At 40.2% G+C, this 26,398-nt stretch overlaps 1 protein-coding gene across 1 annotated transcript; it reads right to left on the bottom strand.

Annotated features, from left to right (window-relative positions):
* Window positions 1–2,640: 2,640 nt before the first annotated feature.
* On the bottom strand, window positions 2,641–25,117 carry LOC135442791 (transient receptor potential cation channel subfamily V member 6-like). Its single transcript, XM_064703016.1, has 15 exons — window positions 24,624–25,117; window positions 15,140–15,237; window positions 14,607–14,729; window positions 13,577–13,717; window positions 12,945–13,043; window positions 12,570–12,745; window positions 11,507–11,653; window positions 9,009–9,221; window positions 8,604–8,690; window positions 7,467–7,543; window positions 7,115–7,280; window positions 6,136–6,202; window positions 5,284–5,552; window positions 4,441–4,547; window positions 2,641–2,914 (listed from the first exon to the last, which is right to left on the bottom strand). Exons 1-15 carry the CDS (start codon window positions 24,752–24,754, stop codon window positions 2,641–2,643), a joined length of 2,175 nt encoding a protein of 724 aa, XP_064559086.1. The 5' UTR covers window positions 24,755–25,117.
* Window positions 25,118–26,398: the final 1,281 nt, after the last annotated feature.

The following is a 26,398-nucleotide window of genomic DNA, read 5'->3' as shown; positions in this document are numbered from 1 at the left end:
CTGCCCCCTTTTGCACAAGGGCGTCTTTCTCCAGGGTTTTGGTTTTTAAAAATATGTAAGTCATTTTAGGAAACTGGAAGTCAAATTCCAATAGGAACCAGTAAGAAATGTTTTTACAATGAAGGTGGTGAAATCCCGGAACAGGTTTTCCAGAGAAGTGATGGATGCACCATCTCTGGAAACAGTCAGGGTCTGGTTGGACAGGGCTTTGAGCAACCTGATCCAGTTGAAGATGTGCCTGCTCTGTTTCTGGGCTACATGACCTTTAAAGATCCCTTCCTTCTATGATTCTCTATCCTATTTACATTAGGCAATTCCAAAGTCAGAACATCAATCACACAGTTCTGATGCTGCTGTTTGCAGAGGTTCTATGCAGGAATTTTGAAAGCTAAGGATGACAGGATGCACTTTTATGAAAGAAGGCACTTGGAGAGCAGATACCAAAATTAAAAAAAGGTTTACCACTGGTAACTAAGTTATGTTCTGCCTCCTCCCATGTCAAAGTGTTGTTTTAATATCTAAGATCAAATTACTCAATGTTTATAACAATGAAGAAGAATGCAAAATCAGAACCAGGGCTTACACAACTGGTACTTCAAACTACCATTATTATTATTATTATTATTATCATTATCATTATTTTGTCAATGATATTTCTTTCATAGAAATTACAGTATGTGGTTCCATTGTAACTGTATTTCAGTGGTTTTCAAACTAGTTAAAATTCTACTATATTTGGGGCCAGGGATAGGATATGGAAATCCTTAGGTCTCCCCTTCTGGCAATTGCCTATTCACCATGAAATAAAATTAATCTACAATCAGAACAACATTTCACAGTTCTGGTTAACATACTACATTGCTCCCATTTCCACAGATCACCAGTGAGAAGACCAAAGGTTTTGGGAAGGACTGACAGCACTTCAGTGACTGAGACCAGGCAACAGCTTCAATTCAATAACATCAGTCAACTCAAAAGCATACAATCATACAGCTGAATTCCAGAATGACATCCTTTGGATGGACAAAGAAAAAAAAGCATTCAAGTAAGAGAAAGTGGGCATTTAAATAAATACACATGATTGCAAAGATCATGATACTCATTACAGCACCTGCAAGTGAGAAGGTGTAGGAGAGGTTTGCAGTGATATTTCAATACAATCAGAAATCCACTGGATTCAGTTTTTTCATTGTCTGCTTTGATTATCACAGGGTGATTTGGCTCAAAGTCTAGTGCTAGATAATAATCTTTAATTTCTTAAACAACAACGTTGCTGTTACTAGTACCATTGGAAGGAAATGTTAAGACCGCGGATTGCTTTCTGCTTAACTTCTGCTACTGGAATGAAACTCCACACTCCTGAGAATACCAAAAAAAAAAACTGAAATGACTGTCCATTTCTCCGAAAATTTCTTCATTTTTCTTAAAGTGGCCTGAGGCAGATGATAGACTGGCACATGCCTGGAAGGGAACTGTTGATAGTTGTTCATTGGACAGTTTTAGACATTCATCCAACTGGTTCACTGTTCAAATCAGTTGTTCATTGGACAGTTTTAGACTTTAAGTTGTTCATTGGATGGTTTTAAATCTCCAGAGAGAGAAGGAGCAAGCACCAGTTTCTGAACTGTCTCTGCAATAGCTCTTATTCATCTATCCAACATCCCCTCACCATTTCTGTTTGTGTTAAATAGGAGCTCACTACTCAACCTTGATGGCTCAGTTATAAGTCAGGGAACTCTGGTTTAGAAACCTATTCTTCCACAAAAAACAAAAGACCAGCTTTAGCTTACTTGGGAGATAAATATCTCCGCTGAAATTTCACACTGCTGAAAGTCACCTAACCAGGTCATACACTCTCTTAATTGGAAAATAAGTTCCCACTTCAGAATCCTCCCAGGAATAGCAATCACATCTTTTCAAAAGCTTAAAGTGCATTCATGTGACAAAAAATTAAAACAAACAAAAACATCTATCACCAATAAAAAAATCCAAACAACCAAACCAAACCAAAACCAAAACAGTCCTGCTAAGCCAGAAATGTTGAAATTGCAGTTAATGGAGACTGCCTTTCTTTGGAGGGCAAAATATGTCAGGCCGTGAATGCCAGCTGAGTAGTTACAGTCCTTTTCAAACATCACAGTGTCAACAACTACCTTCATTCCTGAGATGAGTTACAGGATTTTTGGGAGTTTGGGATATTTTTCTGTTCTGTGTCAAATCATAAATCAGAACTTCAGTCATTCTTTGCTATGAGAGCCTTGCAATTTTGTGAAACTTGGAGGGGAAGATTATACTCTATGTAACAGTCTGGAAGAGGGCTTACTGCGATCACTTCATTGTAAATGGATGAAATCCCATTGCAGGCTTCTTTTGATCATTTGCATCACACAGTTCAACAAGCCCACCAGCTCGGTGCAAATATCAGTGCAATTGCAGAGACGCGTATAAGTAGGAGAGAAAAAATTGCATTCTTTTGTCATAGCACAGATGTCATGAACTGCTCACAAAATCTTCACCAGCAGAGTTCTCCAAGGCTGATGAGTGCGTGTGGCATGATGGGGAGTGCATGAACAGCTGCAGAAGACAACTGTCATGGCAAAAGGGGCACTTCACATGTTGTGGAGTGAAGATAGAGGCTTCTTAGACATCATAGACCTCCTCATCCACGGCAGGACCGACCTCTCCACAGAGCTGGCGGAAGGTGTTCCGCCTCAGGATCTCCCAGCCACGGTGAGAACTGGTTCTGGATGTGCTCCGTGACAGTGACAGAGCAGACATTTCCTTCTTGCACAAGGTGTCCCCGTTGGTTTCCAGCTTTTCTGAACCTTTGTCATAGTTATCCCTATCCTGAACCTTAAATGCCTCTGTGTACCGCATCATCTTGTGCTTGTTGGGATCAACCCTGTCTTCAATTCTGGAAGAGGATTAGAAAATATAAACTGAATGAAGCAGAAAAGTGCTGGTTCATCAACAAAACCCCTCCACAAAGCAAGGCTACTGACACAGATATTCCAGAAAAATCTGCACAGGAAATTGATTATAGGCAGGACACTAGAGGCTGCTAGCACAGTTATCTTCTAGACCTTCGTCCTCATCATTGACTTCAGTACCTTTGTCTGCCCATGGTTTCCTGTCCTTTCACAAATCCATGGTGATTTGCTCTTTCCATTTTCCCAGCTGTAAGCAATTGGAAGACCTTGATATATGCATTTATTCATATATATGCATATATTAATTTATTTTCTTTGTTCTTGTCTTTCCTCCTCTGATACTCTATGGCTGCCAGCCTCAGGATGTCACTCATCTCTTGCTGAACTTTTATTTAACTGCTCCACTTCCACCAATCATCTACATTACTTACAGATTGTCTTCTGAATTACTACTTCACATATATAATGAACACCCATGTGATTTGACAGAACTAAATCACAGCACTCTTTCCTCACAGCATCCAGTGAATAACTGGCATTCCCAATTATTCCCCATGAATTTCTGGGACGTTGTTCTTGCAATATATTTCTATATTCCACGCCTTGGACTGAAAGTGTTGCATATTGGCACCACTTTAAGTCTGCTTGTTCTGCCCAGTAAATATGAAAATCCACAAGGCTCAGTTTGTCTGCAAAGCCTGCAGAAAGTCCTGTGCCAGGCCAGGAGTTGGAATTTAATGATCTTTGTGGGTCCCTTCCAACTCAGGATATTCTATGAGTCTATGATTCTATGATTCATACAGCCACCACTCCCCCTTCTGGCTTTTTCAGCAAAAGTTTGCACAGCTGGAAAAGACAAATACCCAAAAGTTATTTCTTTTCTCACCCAGCATAAATATTGATTAAAATCAGAAATAATGAGGAATTTAGTGTTATCCAGACTACAGACAGTATTTTAGTTCACTACCTAAACTGAAATCCTGGACCTGTGCCTTTGCCACCTGACACAGTAATTGCAAAGTATAACATATTTACTAAGTTCACTTAAGAAAGGAATTTTAGCTTTAATTATTCCTGTTCTGATTTTGAGTCATTCACAGGGCAGCTCATTGCTGTTGAATGTCTAATAGATTGATTCTGCCTTTGCCATTTCATGTATCCAAGGGACAGGGATGGCCGACCAAGCACAGCAGTGAAGTTCAGTGATACTCATTACAAGAAGTTTGAAAGAAAAATTCAGGTCTTATAATGCATGCAGTTTCTGGGGGTCTGTCCAATGTGACTACTGAAGGCATCAGCTGATTTCATAAAGGAATGCACAGCAGAGCTTTCTGAGGGGGACAGTGCTTGTCTATCTATCAGTCACAGACAGAAAACAGATTGGGGTCTGTATTCTGTAAGCACAGCACTTCCAACACTCCCCAGACCACTGGAAAGGCTTTTTATTAACATCCCTACATTGGGTTCTTCTCTCTGGATCCTGACATGCACCCACTGCAAGGGAACTCACCTGAGATACCATCGGTCCCCCAGCCCGAACTCCCGCCCACAGATTCCCGAGCGGGGCCAGAGGCAGCGCGGCAGCTTCCGCTCCAACATCACAGTCGTGGCAACAACCTTTGGAATGAGAAAAAGGAAAATGCTCAGATGAATTAGAAAAAAAAAAAAAAGACTCTCTTTCAAAAACATTCGTTTTATCAGCACCAACCCATATTGTACTTCATTACAGCTCCTTAAGGGAAAAAACAATTATAGAGTCTATACTCCATTTCAAATAAGGCAGTCACTAACTTAGATTTAACTGTGACATGCTTTGAAGAAGTAATGGTGGTCTTAAAACTCTGTTCCATTTTCTTCCTTTTATACCTCATGGAAACGATGAGGGTAATTAATTGCAAGCTAGAGAAGAGGACAGTATCTATACCCATTTTAATTGTCATCAGAACTTGCCACTGTGGCCACATGACTACATTTTACCATTTGTCTGACTTCTTTCTCACAGAAAAGCAGGGGAAATGGATTTCCTGTTGATTAGCTACAGAACTGTCTGAATTTCTTTGCCTTTTGACCAAGACAGTCAGGCCAGCTTCTTTTAGTGGACCGAAAGACATTTCTGGCCTTCCTGTAATCATTACCTAGTGTTCTATCCCCCTTCATTCAACCCTTATAATTATAATTTAACTCTCAGTTACACAGCAATGTGATTTGCAAATAAAAGAGGCAACTTCAATTCTATTTAACAAGAGATTCCTCGCATAGGGAACAAACTTCTAGGGAGCATGAACAACAAAGGCTGATGAGCTCCTAGCTGCTATTTGAAATAAGGTAGGAATGCCCACCTTAACTAGATTACCTGGGCTCTCCAGAGCTCATCCTGCTCGTGGGCCACTCTCCAGTGGGTGTCACCCATCATGGCAATTAACAAGTTGAGCATAAGGAGGGTGGCAATGATGGCAAAAGCAAAGTACACCACGCTGTACATAAAGGGCAGGTCCACATCGTAGTTTGCAGGGCCATCAATGATAGTGAGGAAGAGCTCAAAAGTAGTGAACAAGGACATGGGATAGTTGTAGAACTGCCCCAGGTTTTCAGGGTTCTCTGTCTGGAAGATGATGTAAAAAGCTGGAAGAGGAGAAATCAGGAGAAAAAAAATAGAGAGTTTAACAACAGGAATCACATTCCAGGAGGAATAACAGAATCCTATAGGAGATTCTGACCAAAAACATGGTCTGGGCAGGACCTGCATGTGCTTCTATGCAAGGACAAATCACTGATTAGAATCACTGGTCTCCATGATAAAAGGACCCAAAATTACTTTGATTATTTATTTGTTTCTCAAAGTAGGAATTTTTTTCATCCTCAAGAATATAATAAAGCTATGTGTGTTAATCAAATTTTCCAGAGAAAAATATCATAAATGCAGTATGTTCTTAAATCTTGACTTAAAAATATATGGAATTATATGAATTATCCTAGTTTCTACAACCCTGGAAAGAGCAAGAATTGAAAACCAAAGTCATGGTTTGAGAACAGAAGTCAGTACTGGGAAAGTGACCATGCTCAGAGAAATACAAGCTAAACATCATCACCAGTTTTCCCAGCTATTCGGAAGTCAATCAGATATTTAATCAAAACCCACATTCTTAATTCAAACCAAAGCAGTTGGCCGGGGTAGCATATGGTTATTTTCTCTTTGTAGACTCACCTGATGCAAAGCCCAATATCACCACAGCCATGAGCCAGCAAAAGCGCATGAGATCTCCAAATATCATCTGTAGAGCAAAGACAGAGCCACCATGAGGCCCAGCTGTTCCACCAAGGCACAGTGCCACCCCATGAAAACCTTCTTCCAGATTCTAAGACCATGAGCACACTAAGTGAAACCTTTGCACTAAAGAGAGAATGTGAAAGTTCTAAAACGCTCTGTGCAGACAAGAACCTGTGCGCGGGGGCGTCTACGGCCCTGGAATCTGGCTATCTGGTGAGGGGCGAAGGCTAGGGCCCCTGCACATCAGAAAGCAGCCTCCTTCGGCGTCTTGGCCTCGGGCTGAGCTGGGGGATAGCTCAGAGCAGCGCGGTGAGAGACGAATTAGGAGGCGACCACTTGCTGGGGGTAAACTGTCGGTTTATTACAGAAGAACCAACAAGGAGGGGAAACACCCAGCAAATGGCCCCGAACAGGGGGCAGGAGAGGGTTTTAAGGGAAAAGGGGGGAAGAAGGCAGGGAAACCCGGCTATCCAATAGAAATACATATTTGGAGGTACGAAACATAACTGATATACTAAAGTAACCAACTGTTATAAATCATAGGAGGGGCTCCGGGGCTACAGCCAACCATAACTCCCAGAGAAAAGAAAATTCTCGAAACCTGTGAGGAGAAAAGGGGTGATTGACTGAGCCCAAGGAGGAGGCACTTTCACTTTATAAGAGAAACCAGGGGAGGAGCAGTTTCATTTCCATAGCAACCTAACTGACAGGGTCCTGGGAAAGGAAGAAACCATTTAATACAGAAAATGGGGGGAGCAAACTAACAAACTTAAGAACACACTACAGCAAACCTGTCCGTTTGGCATGAATGCAAAATTAAGCAAATTAAGTCCTGAGGGGGGAAAAAAGTATTCCTGCAGTTCTCCCTATCTGCAAAGAGGTGCCAGGACAGCCCACACTTGTTTGTGTCTCACACCTTCTGGATCATGATGGTGAAAGGTCCAAGCATCTGGAAGCCCCGAGCGAAGTACATGACGTTGCACCACCCCAGCACCAGGGCGAAGGACATGGGCACCACCTCCCCAGTTGTGCTGGTGAGGCGCATCACCATGGTCACCAGGATCATGCAAGCATAGGTGATGCTGCAAGGAAGAAGAGACAGCAAAAAGAAGTTCAGTAAAGGAAATATTAGCCGAGCTATTAAGAGAAATAAATCCAGAGAAAGAATACGCTAAAAAAAATGGAGAAAGTGACTCATCTGGCAAAAGAGAGCAGTGGAGAAAATTATAGACAATATATTTACTAAACTTATCATGTTCTACACTTACACAATTATGTGAAAAGGCCCTCCTAGGATTGTTTGTCCAAAGTATTTTGCTGCTCCAACTCTAAGGATATCTGGAATCTAAGAGAGACATCCTGTTAACTTAAGGACTCAGTTTCCACAACACTACTAAATGTCATAGCAACCACCAATATTCACAGGTTCTTAGGGTCAGCCCCATCTCCTTTGATGGATCAATTTCTATGCTACATTAAAATCAGAATGGTTGAACCAGGTGGGCCCTTCTTGGGATGAGACAGAGATTGCTGAAAAATCTAAGAATGCTTGGGCAGATTGAGAGACTTGTCACAGAGAGGTGCCTCAGTAACAAAGACAAAAAAACCTTCTTGGGGAATCAAAGGAGTTTATTATAATTCACACTGTGTTGGTCATAGACTTAGCCCCAGAGTCCTGACTAAGCACAGGAAGAAGGACTTGTCCTTCTGGAACATACCATAGAATTACCATAGAATCAAAACTGCACACTGCACTCAAGCTGAGGTCACACCATTGCAGAGCAGAGAGGGGGCAATCACCTCCTTTGGCCAGCTGGTTACACTGCGCCTGATGCACCCAATATAGGCAGAAAGCTATTTACAAGACCTGTTTTATTTTCAGTTCTTCCTGCCATCATCTTTTGAGTTTTCTCAAAAAGTTTCAATCTTCTATTTCCTATAATAATAAGATCAAGTGGGGGGTAATTGAGAAAGGCTCTTGTTACAAGCCTGTAGAGTAGCTGACCTCCAATTAAACACAAACTTTTCTGTTTATGCACAGAAATCACTTTACCCAGGAGCCCTAAACACAGGAATATTTATGGGTGCTGGGTGAAGCAACATCTGGGAGTCAGCTGGACCATGGATGGTGCTAACAGGAACTGTGGATTACCCTGCAGACAGTATTTGAGAGTGCAACCAATCCTTCTAATTGCTTCTTCCGCACCTGGAGCCTTACTAGGACATTGCCACAGTCTCTGTCTCATCTAATAGATACTGTTGGAAATGCCTATTGCCATAGACCTATGCTGAAGCACTCAGACTAAGCAAATAAGCCCTACCAAGTAGTGAGCACAAATCCATGTTTGTCTAGTAAATAAAATCTGCCTTGATGAAACATGAAACTGTATAGATGCTTCTCTTACCTCAAGGACCAAAATTACTACAGCTCCAATGACTGTGATCAGCTCCCCCACCAGCCTTAGCTCATCCTCATATGCCACATATGATTCCTGAAGAATAAAGTTAATGAAAAGCAAAATTAAATTTTAAATAAAGTGAAAGTAAATTTTAAAAGAGGATGGGGAGGAGAAAGCTTGTTTTTACTTATAATAAACATGAGTAGACCTGACAATGCCAGAGGAACCAGCCCAGCCACAGCAATGGAGCACAGAGCACACCTCCTATTCCTCCCTGACAAAGGTCAGCTGGCTGAGAGAGGGGAGGAGGACAGCTGCAATAGCTGAGGACTGGGCAAGGATTGGCCTTTCCAGTTAACTAGGTTAGATGGGAATTGCCCAATGGGGCTTTGACTCGTACAGCCACAGTACCTGGAGCATTTTCTGGACATAGATTGTGTTGTCCCTGCTGCTGGTTCTGTTGCCCATGCGGGGCTTGAGGGGCCGGTAGACACAGCACATGGTGAAGCAGACCATGTAGAGGATGTAGAACAAGGCCAGGAAACAGAAATAGGGACGACCATACATGTTCCACTTCAGGCTCACCAGCTCCTTCACAGGCGTTAGGTCCAAGATCTGGCGTGCCTGAGGAAGAGAGGAGGAATTAATTGCCAAAAGCGCATTGTTTCATAAACAGCATTCGCAAATTTTCCTGAGAGAGAGTTAACAAACTATTCTCATCTGCCCTATTCAGCATTATGAAACTGAATTTACTTTGCAAAAGTGGAATGATCTAGTGGGCATTGGATTTTCTCAGTCTGACAATAAAGAGCTTTGGAAAAAAGAAATATATTCTGCAGAGAACAGCTGTTGAGTACCAGTGGAAAAGTATATTAGATACTGGAATAAATTTGTCCTCTGTGTAGGAACATAGAACTGAGGATGACAGAATACTCCTGTTAGTACAACAACACAAGTTCCTGTATCAGGCATTTTAAAATAAGAAAACTGAAACATTTTCCTAAAAGATATTTGTACTTTTCTGATGCTCTTTGGCTTATGTAAAACACTGCCTTTTAAGTTTCTGCCTTATTATCTGGGTGATAGTTAATTGAGTTGCCTATATCAAGCCTTCAGCTTACACTAGAAGACTGACAGAGCACAAGTAGGAGAGACAGGTGTACTTTACAACTTATGAATTTGAGCCACACAAAATAGAAATATTTATTAAATATTTCTAGGCTTACTTTCTGTTGTTTAGGGGACCACTGCAGTAAGTGAGAAGAAAATGTGAGTCAAATTGTTACGACTGGATTACTTTAAAGCAAAACTACTTAATGCACTCTGGATGTTTTTCTTCTCTTGCTACAATGCCCTGTTTCCTCTAAATCAGCCAAAAATTGCTGAGTGCACAAAGTGCAGGGAATGTTTCCATAAATGGACAAGACTCCAGCAAAACTCTTGAATGGCCTATAAAACATCATAAAGGATCAAAACTGCATGAGAGAGAATCCACCTATGGGTATTCTGGTTTCTGCAGAAGTCAGCATTCCAGAATTCTTTGCATAGGAGAGTAGATTGCATTTTCAAAGGAATAATACCAGTTTGAAGCTTTGTATAATCTTCCCATCTGTTTTTTTTTACTTTTCAACCACTTCAGAATCAGAAAATACATCTTAGTACCAATGTATGCATGCATTCCCCTTAATACAAGAGGAACCTGCTTCTGTCTGGGGGCCAAAGGTGCTTCTCTAGCCCAATATTGAACTGGGAGAGGAAGATGGGATGGGGTCACACATGGCATTCTTCTAGAGAGACAGCAAACATTTTGGGCCAAACATATCAACTGCAAAAAAGAATTACTAGCTATGCATCAAAAAATTGCAACTGCATATAAGGAGGAGCATTCTGGAAAATAAATCACTATATCTCTTGATATTTGGGGACATCTTATCCTCTGAAATTAGGATTCTTGGATCTGCATGCACTATATGAATGTTTTGGGATAAGAGAGGCCCAATATTCTGCTTTCTTTTTAGAATTATGGTTTAGTCTTCTAAAGCAGACAACTTCTTAGCCTGCTATGTTTTTTGACAAAGACTGCTTTTCCCTGGATTTCCATATGTATCCCCACTCACAGAAAATTAGGATTTCACATAAGAGCAGATGGGAGCTCCATAGACATAGCAGCTCCATAGCAAAGCTCTCCAGAAGCACAAACTTCAGTCAGAAAGATTACACTAAAATTTTGATAGGTGGAAATAATACAGGATGGGCAGAACTGTGCTAATTGAAGTGTCTTCTGATTCATTTCCTGTCCTGTTAGGATTATTTAAGGTCATTGCAACTGATGGGGTTGTGTACCTTGAAAATCCTAGGGAGATCTGTCAAAGCTTGCCATTACACACAGCTATTTTTGTCTTATTAATCCCTTTACAAGCTTTTGAGCCTACAGCAGAGATAATTCACCCACTTTGTTTTGAGTCATAACCTGTCATTAAATGAAGGGAATAATAACAGCGAGTGGTTTTTAAATGCACTCCAGTTCAGGATTTCTGAATGTACTCCTGTCTCACAGGGATATTCTGAGAGTTAATCAGTATCACAGGTACAGGAAGATACTTGCTAGAGCTACTCTACAGGTTCTTAGTGTATCTTTGAGCCTGCTGAGAGAAAACCCTTTTCTGTAGTTTGTTCATATCTAGTTCTTTCAATAACCTTCAATTTTCACACCTCAGAAGAAACTGTATGCAAAGCATCAGATGTAGCCAGACCATTAATAAACCCCCACACTTCATGTGTCCTCTGCAGCTCATGGTACAAAGTCCTTGCTCCATGGATTGCATCAGGGAGCTTGAACCCTCAAACCCACCATTATTCCCCTTCTATAATCACCACGGTCTGCACACAGAATGCATGCAGTGCAGTACCTCTCTCTTCTTGGTGGATACTATGAGCTCAAGGAAGGACTGATCTTCAGCCCAGGAGTCAATCTCTGTGATGTCATACAGCACAGTGCTCAAGGGGCCAAAGGACCAGAGATTCTGCTTCCGCTTCTGCATAAGGTATTGAAACATCTGAGGAGAAAAGAACGGAGGCAATGATATCAGAAGCTTTCCAGTATATCGTGTATTTGCAATAGAACAAATAAAGTTGTTCAAAACCCTCAGTTATGACGTGCTTTCCTTGAACTTGGTAGCTGTTGTGGTTCTCATATCTCTTGGGAGCAATTACAGCAGGTTAAGAAGTGGAAGAAATTTTTCTGATTCCCCTTTGATTATTAGTTCATGCTTGATGTAAAGGATGAGTTATTTTTACTCTATATTCTAATCAAACTACTAAAGTTACTTGACACAGTTACAGTTCCTGACAGTAGACTGGAATTACATGTTGATTAGGAAAAAAATATTTTAATACTCTTCTACAAGACATCAGAAAAGAGGTGTGACAAGGGAAATGATCCTGTCCCTTGTGAATCTACAGAAGAAATACTAACCAACTTTGATTTCTCAGTGAGTGGAAGGATGAGGGTTTGCATTAAATGCTAAGATTTTGTCTGTGAATAAATGAGTATCATTTATATATGATGGGTATATATACCATCATATATGGGTATATGATGTGGGGTATCCAAAGAGGTTTCTCATGTGTCACATTTAAAGTAATGATATCTAGACAAATGAGACAATAATTTCTGTGAGCCTTTCAAAAAATTACTTGGGTTAAATGCATCGGTTAACACCTGTTTAACTCAAATGCTCCAAAAATTGGGGAAAATATCTATTCTTTAAGCACTCACTTTAATCATTCTTTCATTAGGATAAAGAAATTTCTTATAAGGGTTTTTGGGACCCACATAAGACTTCTAGAAAAAAAATCTTGTTACAAGTCTGCTACCCACTAGGAACATGCACAAACACCCTTGCTCTCAATGATATTATTTCAAGGTCTCCATTTCTTTTGCACAGAGGTACCAGTGTCACACAAACTCACCACAGTGTTGCCCTCAACTCCAGCCAGTTTGAATGGACTAAGCCCTTCATTGTTAGGAATCAGTTCAAGTGACCCTGGTCCCTCTTTGTTCCTGTCATAGGAAAGTATCAGGCTGTACATGTGGCAGGCAAACGTCTTATTAGGCTGGAGAACCAGGATGTGAAGAACAGTGTTACCTATGGAGGAAGCAGATTGGATGATGCATCTGGAATAGCCCAGCCCTGTGCAAAGATAAAGAATGGCTTTTATTTTCCTCATATCCCTCATCCCACAGCTGTTTCTAGTGAGAGAAGAATATTTGCATGCACGGATGACAGCCTGAATTAAAATGTCCAGATCCACTCTGTGCAATTCACTGAGCCCCACAGCACATACCCAGAGAATCTTGAGCTTTAATGTCAGCTCCATTTTCAATGAGCAGCTGCACAATTTCCTCATTTCCCACACAGGCAGCAAATGATAAAACATGTTCTCCTGAAATGAAAGGAATAGGGAGAAACAGCATTAGGGATCCAGGAGGTAGGGGAGGTTGAAGCATGCTGAGGGAAAGCTATCCATGCTATGAAGCCATAGGATATGAAAGGAGGAGTTACTTTAGGTAACTTGTAAATTTCCTGCCCCACTTCTCATCCTAATCAGAAAGGTTAAAGAAGACCTGTCCCATGCAACACTAAAAGGAAGAAATGTTCTTTTCAGTAGTTTACCTCCGTAAGAAGGTTGACAAGTAATTTGCTGCTAGGAAGACACTAAATTACAATTTTTATACAATATATGTATTTATTTGCAGACATGCCAATCTATAAAATGTGTATTGCTTGTATTCACATAGCATTCACACACTCAGAGGAAGTCTCACTCTCTGCTGAAAGGTGTATGTCTGATGACACTTGCAGATAGCATCCTCTGCTTATCCACTTTAGATGGGGACTAAAGTAAGGCTCCCCATGTCCCCTCAGCACTCTGCTGGTTCCCTCCTATAGCAGCAAGGGGAGAAGTTAAGGCTGTACCAAAATAGAAAAGGTTCTGGGAGCTGCGCCTGAAGAAGTGCCCCGTGGCCCTTGCTGTGCTGGCATTGGCTCCTCTCTTCAGCAAAGCCTTCACCAGCATGGTGTTCTGGTTGGCTGCTGCAATGTGGAGAGCTGTCTGCCCTGCAAGACACAGAAACAAAAACATGCCTTTCAAGAAAGCAACTTCAGGCTGATCGGCAGCCTGCAGTTCACATGTTAGTCATGGTAAATGGACAGCAGCCACAGGAATTGGCTTTGAGGTTATCCCTGTTGTGTGCAAAGGGTTGTGCTAGAGATTTTCCAGAGGTTCCATTCTACTCATATATTTTCATTAATTTATTAAAACTGACTTTAAAATTGCCAAAAAACCCCAACAGGGTGCATTCTCTAGATTTTTTTTCTAGGAAAAATAAAGACATGTCACTCTCTCCTGGGAAGCAAATAGAAAGTCGTGAGATTGACTATGCTTTCCTTCATAAGAAATGAAGATAAGGTCAAGATGAAACTCCAGAAGACTTTCTCTAATCTTTCAAACTAGGCTTCAGAGTTTTAAAAATCCCATTATTATTATTTTGTTGTTTTTGAGATTCAGATCAGAATTTCTGTGTACTCAAGCAGAAGCATTCTTTAAAAATCTGGGTAAGAGTCGAGCCTCAAAAGCAGTGGCCACATTTCACATTTTCTCAACCAAATAACTACTTTTTCTCCTTTCAGGGGAGGTCAGGCAGATATCCCTTTTTTACAAATGAGTATGTCAGAAAGCAAACTGTATATATCCTTGCAATCCCCTTCCAATCCCTTGCAAATCCCTGGTCAAGACCTTTGCATGTTTGCATATGTGTACTCATGTTTAATATAATTCCACCTTCTAAGAAAGGTTAGAAGCCATTTGCATGTTGGTTTTGCTGTGTAAGGGTTCAGCAACATATTGAACCAGGGACTGTATAAGCCATTTTCCTAAATGTACAAGTAGTACTTCCTCTCCCCTCCTACAGGGAATCCTGCCCATCCTCATTCCCAGTGACATTACCTTCATAAAGTTCTGATGTCATCCTCTCATTGATAAGCTCAGGAGCTGCTTCCATCAGAGCCACTGCTGCCTCCAAGTTATCATACATGGCAGCAACATGAAGGGCAGTCTCTCCCACCGCACCTAGAAACGGTAGGACAAGCATGAGAATCGTCAAAACGTTCAACTGTACAGAAAGCAGGAAAAAAATAAGGCAGAAATAGATTCACTGAGGTGGAGTATTACAGGAGGACTATGTCCTCCCCTGAGTAGTGCCTGGTACAGCCACACAGCTGCACAGTCTCTGTCCTTCACTTCAACAAAATCTGAAAACTGAGCAGAAACTTCAGGTGTCTGTAAGGGACAGCTGACCTCAGGCATGAAGTGAATAAGCACAACCAATTCAGAAAACTCACTTTGTTGCAAGGCTGCTGACATAGAGTTAAGTCATCTGAGTCTGCTGAAGCACATGTTTTAGCAAACTAACAAGCTTCTCACTGCAGGAAGTTCTTGCCTTTCACAGAAAACCATTTTTTTCAAGTAATCCCAGTTACCTCTCTGATAGATATCACATGTTCCATCAGTGAGAAGTTTCCTAATGGCAGCAAGGTTGTTCTCTTTGGCAGCCTGGAGGAGTGGGGATTCCCAGATCCTGGAGTCAAGAAAAAAGTGGCTGATAAGGAACAAAGTCAAACACACAGTGCCTCTCTCCAGAGCTAGCATGGCCTTTGCTCAAGACAGTTTGTATCCTGAACATTTTCACTGAAAAATCAGCAATGCACATCTACCATCTGAGGTATGCTTTGAATGCATCAAAAGAGAAAACAAACAAACAAACAAACAAAAACAAACAGGAAAAAGCAGAGCAGTGCAATTCTAAAACACACTGAAGTTCATCATCTTTTGGCTTACTGGTGCTGAGCCATATGGTGGCAGTAGAGGGAAAGCTGCCTAAACCAAAATGTTTATTGTTTTTATATCCCACTTTTTGAGCCACAGAAATAGTGAATGATAGGTCATTGAAGCCCTTCTGCAAGGAATTATCTCAGGAGCCAGAAAAAGCCAGTTGCTTTTTCACACAGCACAATAAATTAAGAAAAGGTTGTTGTCTGAATTACTCCCATAGTGGATAGAAAAGGGAAAACAGGAATTCCATCTGTATCCTGGAAACACTTCCTATAATTAAGAGACTGAGCTCTGAAATGTAGCTCTTCCACATACAAAGTTATGGAGAAAAATTTGACAGCTTAGCTATACTACTTTTTTTTCTCTTTTTTCTCTGAGAGAACTGAGGAAATTGTTGAGAACTGAAATATGTTCATGTCCTGGGAAAGAGCATGCGCTCAAACAAGTTCCAGACAGAGTGGTTCACTTACAGCTGAAGCATGTCCTCGAGTCTTCCCTGAGGATCTGGATTATTTGAGTAAATCTTTTGGGCCTGATGAAGAATTTATAAGTATAGGCACCAAACTTCACTACAGCAAGGTCTTTGGAAGCAAACAACAGGTCAAGGGAGGTGATCCTCCCCCTCTACTCAGCTCTGGTAATGCCATACCTAGAGCCCTGTATCCAGGTCTTAGGGTCTTCAGTACAAAAACAAATGGAGTTACTGGAGAGAGTTCAGCAAAAGGCAAAAAATGATCACAAGAATCAAAAAATTATCCTCTCAGATGAGGAAAGGCTGAGAGAACTGTGACTGTTTAGCCTGGAAAAGAGAAGGCTCCTGGTAGTGTCCCAATCAATTTCTGTAAGTACCTGAACAGAGCTTGCAGTGTTTGTTCAGCATCCAAAAAAGGTTTGCCAATGTTCGAAATCATGAAGTGACCACACAAAATTTAAAAAAGAACAAAATCTACAAAATTAAGGTAAATATTTCTGTTATCCTTGAGTATTTTCAGGTCCATCTTTTAAATAATAAATTGAAAAATGGTTTGAGGCGAGCTTTTAGATCTCTTGATTTAATACAAATAGAGAATTATAAGTATCCTTTTTCAGGAGATAAAGATTAAAGGGGAGAAAAGCCTCTCAAACCAAAAGAAAAAATTTATATCTCATCAGTTTTCAGTATGAAAGAGATTCCTCTCTCCCAAGAAGACAAGGTCAGTTTTAGATCTCTGTTCAAATTAAAATTTTGTGCTTTTATCTCACCCCTGCTGTTTTCTAGTACAGATGTTTAATTTGATCTTAATTATCTAGTGTGACCCAGGTCAGGCTGCAATGTGTGATGTGGAATAAGTCTAAGGATTACAGTAGAAAATGATAAATTCAAGCTGATATGAACCAGCCCTTGTTTTTCTACCAGCCTCTATCTGGTATCCAGTCCCTTTACAACAACCCAGCAACTGGCAATAATTGTCTTAAGGACTCCTCCCAAAAACCCACGTGGAATAAATACATTAGTCAAACCATACACCTGCAGATACAGTAAATGCTTCCTCCTGGTGATGTTCCATGTATTCTGGCATTATTTAGTTACAAGTTTTGGGGATAAATCCTACACAAAGTAATAGGTGCCTTGCATTAAGTGGTAACACTGATGTGAGAGTACAGCAAAAGTACCTGTGAAATATAACTCTGTTATAAGCCACAACAAAACCCACATCAGAGACACAGAGAATATGAATGGCCCATTGCAAAAAATGTCTTCTTGCAGCTCAGACATCTTAAGTACAGGACAGTTTAACAATAAAACAACAGGAAAGCAGGTAACATGAATTCTGTGGCTCACAGGAATATGTACTTCTTGCTTTAAATTCTTTTATGAACAACAAGATATTGAATCTAAAAGAAATTTATATGCTATTATCTCTGGATTTAATCCACTTGAAATGTGACAGTTCTGCTCTCCTTTATAGTGGAAAGAAACTGGAGATACTTGAGAAAATTTGGGGGATAAAGCAAAACAAAAAATATCAGAATTATACAGATAAATAGAAATCATTTGAGTAAGTGTAAATTAAGGGACATGGGCTACAAGTAATCGAAGCATAACTGAACATCATGTTTATCATTCCACAAATTGAGCACTTCCTGTCACCAAAAACACCCCATTATCCAAATCACTAGAAACTAAACTAGAAAACCCCTGAAAAGCAGAGGAGAAATAAAAACATTCAGGATAAAAAGAACTGTCCTCAACAAATCAGGGAGCCATTCTGAGATATTTTTATATGTCCTTCACACTCCTAGTTAGGGAAGTCTTCCTTCTATAGCTTACTCATGCGTCAGTTTCATTACTAACTAATGACAAGATGATTTGATGAGGAGATTGCATCTAGGATCAAACAAACAGGAACTAAATGAAGAGGCACTCTAAGCAAAAGTCTTAAGATTCGGTGTTAGTGAAGTCAGCTTGCCACCTCTGCCACTATTTTGGCTAAGAAAGACTCTGTGGTTCTGGAAAAGACAAGTTTCAGAGGCAGGAAGTGGGAACGAGGTGGGGTTTCAATAGTATCAACAATGCTACAATTAATATGTTGATACTTTACTGGGTAAGCCTTTATCCCTCAAATGACCTCAGAGAGAAGGAAGGATTGGGCAAGAGACGACACAGGAGGACACAAACACATTATCTTTCTCTCAAAAATTACCAAAGTTCTTGTAAACAACTAATTCAACCCCGATACTGCTATGAGGAAGGCACCTAAAAAATACTATGCTCAGTTTTTGGAAACTGAGGTCAAAATTGTCAAACATTTCTTCTTATTGCAGCAACCTCCAACTGGGCTTAAAATGCCAGACATCTCAGGCTAAAGAACAAAGCAGAAGAGGAACTCAGAAATGCTGGCAAATGTCATGGTACACTGCATGTGAAGTCTCAAAGGTTTGTGAGTTACATGTTCCTGGCATATGCTTTTACTCTCATTTAATTTTCTGTCTCATAATTGGGGAAACATTTTAACCTCATTTAAAACATACCATTCTAATTATCAACTAATTTTTAATACATTGCAGCAATGTACTGAGCATATAAATGTCAAAAACTAGGGGAAGCAAATTTGCTAATATAAAAATTTAAATGAAGTCACCTGAATTTAGAACCCTCAAAACATTTTCAATTATTTAACATCTGCATATTTAACCAACTTTCTTTCTGACAGATCGAACACAGCACTGAGTTTTACATTTTACTACTTGGGCCCCTTTGAGTGTCAAAGCAGCAGCTGGCAAAATCTGTAACTTAAGTCTCTTAACAGAGCTGCCTACAGTAGATGCTTAGCTTCCTGAAAGTACCATTATGTCACTGAACAATGAGGCTGGCTTTCAGAAAATGATTCTGCAGACATTTCCAGGCACCTTAAGAAGATAGTTCAGCACACATCTAAGTTAAGCTCCTCTTCTAATGCTGTTCATCCCCTTCAACATCTATGGAATCAAGGAACACTAAGCCCCTGATTTACCCAGCTAAGTGAAGTTTGTAACACTAGGCAGACTGGATGTTGCCTTGCAGGATCAGTTTAGGCTAAGCACAGCTCGATAGCAAACCAGTAATTCTGAGGGGCAAGGAGAACCACAAGAGCATCCACCTGGATGTGCTCCTGGGTTCTTCGTGCTGAGCTAAGGAATGTGTTAGTGTGGAGGCATTAGTGAGCCTCGGTCATGCCTTACTATCAGCCAGTTTTCTTCACAGGTGATTCCATGAGGTGCTCGGGAAGCCGTGAGTTGTTTTTTCAATATAGGTGAGGGCAAAATCAGGAGCACCCGAAAATCCATTGTGAAACAAAGAGAAGATAAAATGTAGGTCAGATTCTGACTGAGGGAGTAATGTAAAACAGTTCTAAACAAGGTTAAAGATTTCACAAGCACTTTCTGCTGGTAATATGTACCCTTTTAGCTTCTTAAGCACTTCTTTTGGAGTGCAGTCTGCTCATTTCACTTATGGAGAGATAGAGAATGCAAAGACTAGTAAATAAGTCTTAATTTCATTATAAAAAGAAGAATTTGGGTTGCTATGATTATTCTTTCAGAACAGGGGAATATGGTTAAGTATGTGAACTATCTGGACAACAACCAATCTGAAGATTCTATTTCACGACTGAACTCACCAGAAATGCAATGAAGCATCTCTTTCTGTTCTTCCCTTATCAGATTCTACAACTTCAATCATTTACTATATGGAATTTCCCCATTCTTTGCTCTAATTTAAGTTTGCTTCCAGCTTCAAGATTTATGCCCATAGAGAGTCAGTTCCTGGGGTTCTCAAGTGGTTATTTCAACCTAAGCTATAAATTCATCATCAGAATATTATATTAGCTTTCTCTTCTTTCCCTGTCGTGCTCAGAATATCCATGCCCCAGAATGAATCATGAAATTGCCAGAGGAGATTCATCTTCTCCCTCCCTTCTGCTAGCATGCGCATGTAAATGTGAGAAAGCGTTCAGGAGCACACAGGGCTGCTCAGAGGAAGCCAACCAGCTGAAAGAGGATCAAAGCAATCACCTAGCAAGATGCCAAAGGAGGAGTTGGGGAATAATTGCCCCGAGTGAAAAGGAGCCAGATAACAGGGGCTTGGACAATAGACAGGGTCAGCAAATTTCTTCAGCATCAGCAACAAGACTCAGCAGCTGGGACCTCTTGCTCATGTATGGTATGCCAAAGCCCCCTCAGCTGAGAGTAAACAGAGTTTCTCTGGAAATAAATTAAACAGGTTAATAATTGCCAATGTTACTAGACAAGAAACTGATAGGGAATTCTTATCCTGTCAGATATTTAACTATCTGCCACACAAAGCAATAGAAATCTTGATCTGTCATTTTCAGCAGGGCATTCTGCTTGCATTAACATATTGTTTTATTCTAATTCTGCATCTGAGAGCATTGTAAGAATAATCTCATGCTAGAACTGTTTTAATGGTTCAGAAGTTGTTAGTTGTTATTTATTATCACTGAAGCAGTTATAAAAGAAATTTTTTCTCTGATGTATAACTTCATTTTGCATCAAAACTTCCAGCCCTTCTCAAGAGGGATTTTCTTGCAGTTTTATTCCAGGTTGTGTTCCTCACCCTGTAATAAATTTTTTTCTAACAGCTTTTTAATTTGGGGGCTGGAGGGGTAGTTCAGGGCAAAAATTTCGTGTTTTCTTCTTTATATGGAAACCTATGGCCAAGTTTAGGAAATCAAATAACTTCCTAAGTCTATGAGCCTGAGATGTATCTTAGGCTGAGATTGGGTGTGTGTACGTCCGTGCATTGCTGGGGAAACATGACTTCTGGAGAATCTTTACACTTGTAAAATTAGGGAGACTGTTTTCCATTATTAGTCTCAAAACTTTCATTAGGATGAAGGTGTATCAGTAGAATAAAAGACCAGAAATCCTGCTATTGATGCTTTTGATTTTATTTCATGCACAGCAGCCAATTGTTCTTTGCATTTTGACTACTCAGAAGCACTGTTGTTGAAACAAGCTATAAATGAAGTGCTGGAACTGAAAGCTGGCACCTTTATTTGACTGTCACTTTTGGGAGCAAACAAACCAATTAATACTGACAGGCATTGCGGATTTTAAGACAGGACAATACTACGTTAAATTGTGGGATGACAACTCAGTAATGTTGTTTAGACAAATGAACAGCCAAACTATGGGAACATCTCATTCACTACCAGCTTTTGGTAGTGAATTATTTGTGTGGAAGCTGCAGGCTCTCTGTGTCCCTGCACAGCTCTTAAACAAACCAGCTCACCTGCATTAGGCTGAGCTGCTTCCTTATTTGTGCCACATTTGTTTCCGGGGTAAGCAAAGCACCTTGCTAATATGTCTGGGACACTAAAGAGCCACTAAAGAATGTGGAAACCAAAGGTTTTATTGTGACATCTTTGGAATGACCATTGCTCTCTGCAAGTTATGCAAATTGTGCTTTACTTGCTATTAACCAATCAAAGTTATAATACAGACAATAGAAGGAGGAAAAATACTACATCATTGTTATACATTAACAAGTACTGTAACCACGTACTCATTTGTTCCAATTTATATATTGCTTATACAGTGCAATTCTCATTGGGTGGATTTTCTACAATCACATTGTAGGAGGAATTTGTTCACATTTCCTTGGAAACTCTTGCACTGAAAATAATTTCTAGAGGATCTATTGCAGTGTGACAGACATGTGATCCTTCTTCACCTCTATCAGGCCCAAATTTTCATAAGCATTCATCTTTCTGTTCTCCACCATTATCAATTATGTTGAGGGATTATGCTCATATGCTTCAGGCTGTGCAGATCCCAGAGTTTGCTTCCAGAGGATTCTAGAGAGCACATATGAGATGTGACCACTGTCCCTGGGACTCCACATTGAGCTACAGGCTGTTTAAAAAGGAGAGTCTTCAAGAGAGAGAAACCAGAAGATTAAGGCCAAATAAACTCTAAGTCCTCTTCAGTGTTAGGAGATTGTATTGCATTTTCTGAACCTGGATTCCCCTGGGGAAATATTATAGAGTGCAATATTAACCCCTTTCTTGAATAATGCTGAGATCTACTGCTAGTAAGATTCAAAGGACTGTTTCACACCAAGAAAGAGAATGAACATCAATGCCAGGGAAAGTGACAACTACCAAAACAATCAGTTTTCAGGTATTATCACCAGCCTCAGTCAGGAAAAAAAAAAGCCTTGTTCTTCTCTTGCAGACTTTCTGTGTGTGATCAGAGAATGCCAGTTAAACAGTAACATATTTACCACTGGCTTTCAATAAGACAATAGTAGAATTCAATCACTGCTAATTACTGAATTTATTCCAACACCATTTTCACTAAGAAGAACTCAAGCTGAAGCCACAACACTGCAGTTCTGTACCACAAAATGACAGAACACAGCAAAAGCCCTTTTGGCTTACAACAGTTTTTCCACAAAAGCAGAGGTTTCACAAGAGTAGTTCCCATACACCAGTCACCAAAGATCTTCCTGCTGTGTTTTCTATCTGTACATAAGTAAAAATGTGAAATCAATAAAACCAATCCTCTGCAAAATGTTCATTTTTTTTTCTCTCCTCAAACTCTGAGCATCCCTGGGGACAAGAAAGGAAAGAGTAGGATAATAGGAGGAAGAGCTGGTCCTGTCCCTCTTCAGCAAAAGATTTTTTCACATATTGGCACCACATAATTTGTGACCAAATAACAGGAGGCTAATTTGTGTTAGTTAAAAGCTGTGGGGAATATATAGACCTAAAAGGGAAGGGAACAATCACATCCCCATGCAACCCTGATTTCACAGAGAATATTGTGCACACTGCATGTGCTTTACAGAGAGCTTTATAAAGAAGCACAGAAAAGTTTACTTTGGGGCCAGTGGGATTGCACTGCAGTGATCTAAAATAAGTTTATGCAGAAATGTTTACATGACTAATATTTCTTCTGTTTTCCTCTATCAGTATCAACACACATGATGTTCATGGGCCTGCAGCACATGACTCATGAGGACCAATAAGCAAAGAGAAGTGGCAATCTAACAGGAGCCTGTGAAAGGGAGCAACAAGAAGGAAGGAACCAAACCCCTCTTGGCAACAGCAGATGGTAAACAAGGGACAGGAATATCATCAAAATCAGGTTGCGTATTTAGGAAAAAAAACCAAAAACCAAACGAACTCTTTCACTAGGAGGTTACTACAGCACTGCAGCAGGTACCTAAAGATGTGGTGAAATCTCTGTCCTGGGAAGCTTTCAATACTGAGCTAGACAGAGCTTAAGCAATGTGATCTCTTGCTGGCAAGAGTTCATCTTCAAGTGGGAGGTTAGATGGAGATCAGCAGAGCTTCCTTCCACATCTCTTTGACTTAAAAATATGAAGATAATGTTCTAATCATAAAAATTAATGTATTACAATTTATTGCTAATTAGTATTAATTATTAGTATGTAATCAATATAATTAATTTGATATATTAATATATTTAAGGTTCTATTTTGTATTCATCGGATCTCACAGAATCTGCTGAGAACTTATTTTTCAGTTACCTGTGATGCTTTTCATGAACACGTCAAAATGTAAACACTTTAGCATTCCACAGAAACAGTGTCATTCCCATTGTCCCTCCCATTTTAAGTGTATTTAAGTCCCGCTGCCCTGAAGTAAACTGGAACAGGCTTTATTACTTGGTCAGAAGCTAGATAACAATACAATTCTTTCCCTAAAGGTGTACTTTTGTCCCTCTTAATCTGCTTCTTTGCATATTTCTATACATATATGTACATATACTTATGTATAGATAGATTTTGTCCCACACAGTCACCATTTTGTCCCCACAGATGTTCAGAGTTATGCATGGAAAGAAAAAACAGATTTTACAAGCAACTGGAAGCAATTTGTTATTTGAGTACTGCAGCATTTGTGCACGCAGAAATGACAATGAAAAGCAGATCCAGCTGTATTTCCATGAATAGCCCCACATTTCTGTGTGTGGAGGGAGCACCCTTCACAGCAGTAACAAACAGCCTTCAGTGCTCACATGGGAAGACACAGCCAATCTTCTGGACAATCTAAGGTCCGAGAGGAGTCACTGCACATGCTGACACCAAGGTCAGAGTCTGACCCAGGAGCTGACTGACCCCCCAAAACGTTCAACAACATTAAGCCTACTCTATCCCACAGTAAGAGCAACCTTTAGAGAGACAGAAAGCAAAATCTTGACAAAAAAAGCACCACTATTTCAGCTGACTGCAGCCTATGCATCACACACATTCCTAAAAATAATAATAATGTTAATGATAATGATGACAATAATAATAACAATTAAAAACAAACCTTCATGATTTTCCTGTGAGCTTTACCAATGAAGCAGCAAAGACAAGAGAATACATGATTAATTTGTGGCTGATGTCCTGCACTCAGGGTAATTCAACTGCAACCTGGTAAATCTACCTGTGAAAGCAGATAAGATTGGAACTCCAGAAGCATTCCACCTTGAAAGAAGAAATCTGATAGAGAAAAGTGCTCCAGGGTTGTTTAAAGTTTATCTACTGGCAGAAAAGCCTTAGGGGGAAGAGTGAGAATCAGCTACAGGGAGAGCAGCAGAAGAAAGAGAAGACAAGAAGGCTGAAGTGCACCGTACCTTTTCTGCTGGAGTAAGTAGATTTCATCCAGATGTTTATCCCAGGATTTCTTGCCTTGCAGCTTCTGACTTAGTCCATTCCATATCCGGGAATAGAAGGGATTGCTCTCCCCAAATAAAGGTACCCCCATATCACGTCCCCTTTCCTCTCTTGCCTGAAAGCCAGCAATTCCCACTTAGGGAAAAAGTCAGGGAGGGCTCACTGCAGGTCACCGCTCCTCCGCCCCCAGTTACTTACAGAGGAGACTGTCAATCAGCTGCATCAGCTGATCACAGTACTTGTAAAAACACACAATAAAATCACTTGTTCCTAGCAGACCATACCTTCAGCCTCATCAATTACTTAGTTTCCAAAATAGCCCAACCCAAAGGTGTGTCTGATTTGGAAGTAGTTCGCCAGCAGCCTACCCCTCAAAAAGACCCTGCACAGCAACTGAAGAATCCACACAGCATCAAGGTCCTAGGCTTGTACTATTTTGATTCTGAAATCTAGGCTTTAGAAGCCATCATCCTCCTTTTGTATCTCTGAATTCCTCTGGAAAGCAACATGTAAGCAATTTTGAAATAGACAGCTGAGCAAGCCAGGCAAAACACCTTTAAGGTGAGTGAACATGTGGGAACGTGCCCTAAAAGACACAGGGCTCTGGGAAGGTGGCAGAGAGGAGGACACACCTCCCACTTCAGCTGTCTGCAAATCCCATTAAAGAAATTATCCTTACAGACTCCACCTTCTCCACGTAAAACGAAATCACCTCACTCCACAAGCTGGAAGAAGAGTTTAGGTAGATTAATGTGTAAAGTTTACATATTTCATTTTCATTTAATGTTCTACAAACTCTCCTTATTTCTTCTCATTTCTTCCAGAAAAATCTTATTTAGGAAAGGGATGAGAATTTCCATTTAACATAACCTGGTTTTGTTTTTTTATTTTTTTTATTTAACAAAGACTTGATTTTGGCACAGAAAAACATATTCAGAATCAGAGAGTATTTGTCTGCAAAGCAGTAGACCAAACATGAAGATGAAGCTATGAGACATCCTTCTTTGTGTGAAGAAACTGGAAGCTATGAGGGAGAAAAGAAAAAACAAAGAGAAAAAAAAAAAAAAAGAGAAAAGAGAAAAGGAAAGGAGAAAGCTTCTAGTTTCTAACCTTCTTTCCCTAAAGACTTGTCCCAATATTTTTGCACCTTGAATGAACAGAAATATCACGCCTGCTGTAGTGGAAAAGAATTCTGTTTAGGGTGCCTGGACCATGACAGAATCAGAAGGTAAGAGAGACACGTGTATACAGAAGGACTGAGTCATCTCTTTGAAATTCCTGGTTTATTTAGAGGTTTCTTAGAACTATAAAACCGGGATTGACATCCAAACTTCCGTAAACTCCTGATGCATCCTATCCTATAAAATCATAAATTGCCACACGATAAACAATGCTTTAAGGCAAGCCTGAGGGATCATACCCTGAAATGTCAAATTCACTGAGTTGACCTGATCTAGGAGGAAGTGTCAGGTTTAGCTGACACTTTATATGGGAAATATATACATGGGAAGAATATATTTATTGCTACTTTGAGAGGTTAGAGTTTATACCAGCCAGGTGTTTTGAACATAAGTTGTGGTTTTAATAGGTTTTTTAAGAATATCAATAATGAGTCCCTCCTAACACTGTGAGAAGTGTGGGAAGCAACTCCTCTTGAAGTTGAGAAAGGTATTTAGAGGCTGAGGTGTTAATAACCTCTGACAGACGAACAGAATCTCTGTTTCTCCAAGCAGAG

Source organism: Zonotrichia leucophrys, chromosome 1 (genome assembly GCF_028769735.1).
Source record: "Zonotrichia leucophrys gambelii isolate GWCS_2022_RI chromosome 1, RI_Zleu_2.0, whole genome shotgun sequence".
In the NCBI taxonomy this organism is placed as follows: Eukaryota; Metazoa; Chordata; class Aves; order Passeriformes; family Passerellidae; genus Zonotrichia; species Zonotrichia leucophrys.
This window is presented reverse-complemented; position numbering and strand designations above follow the sequence as displayed.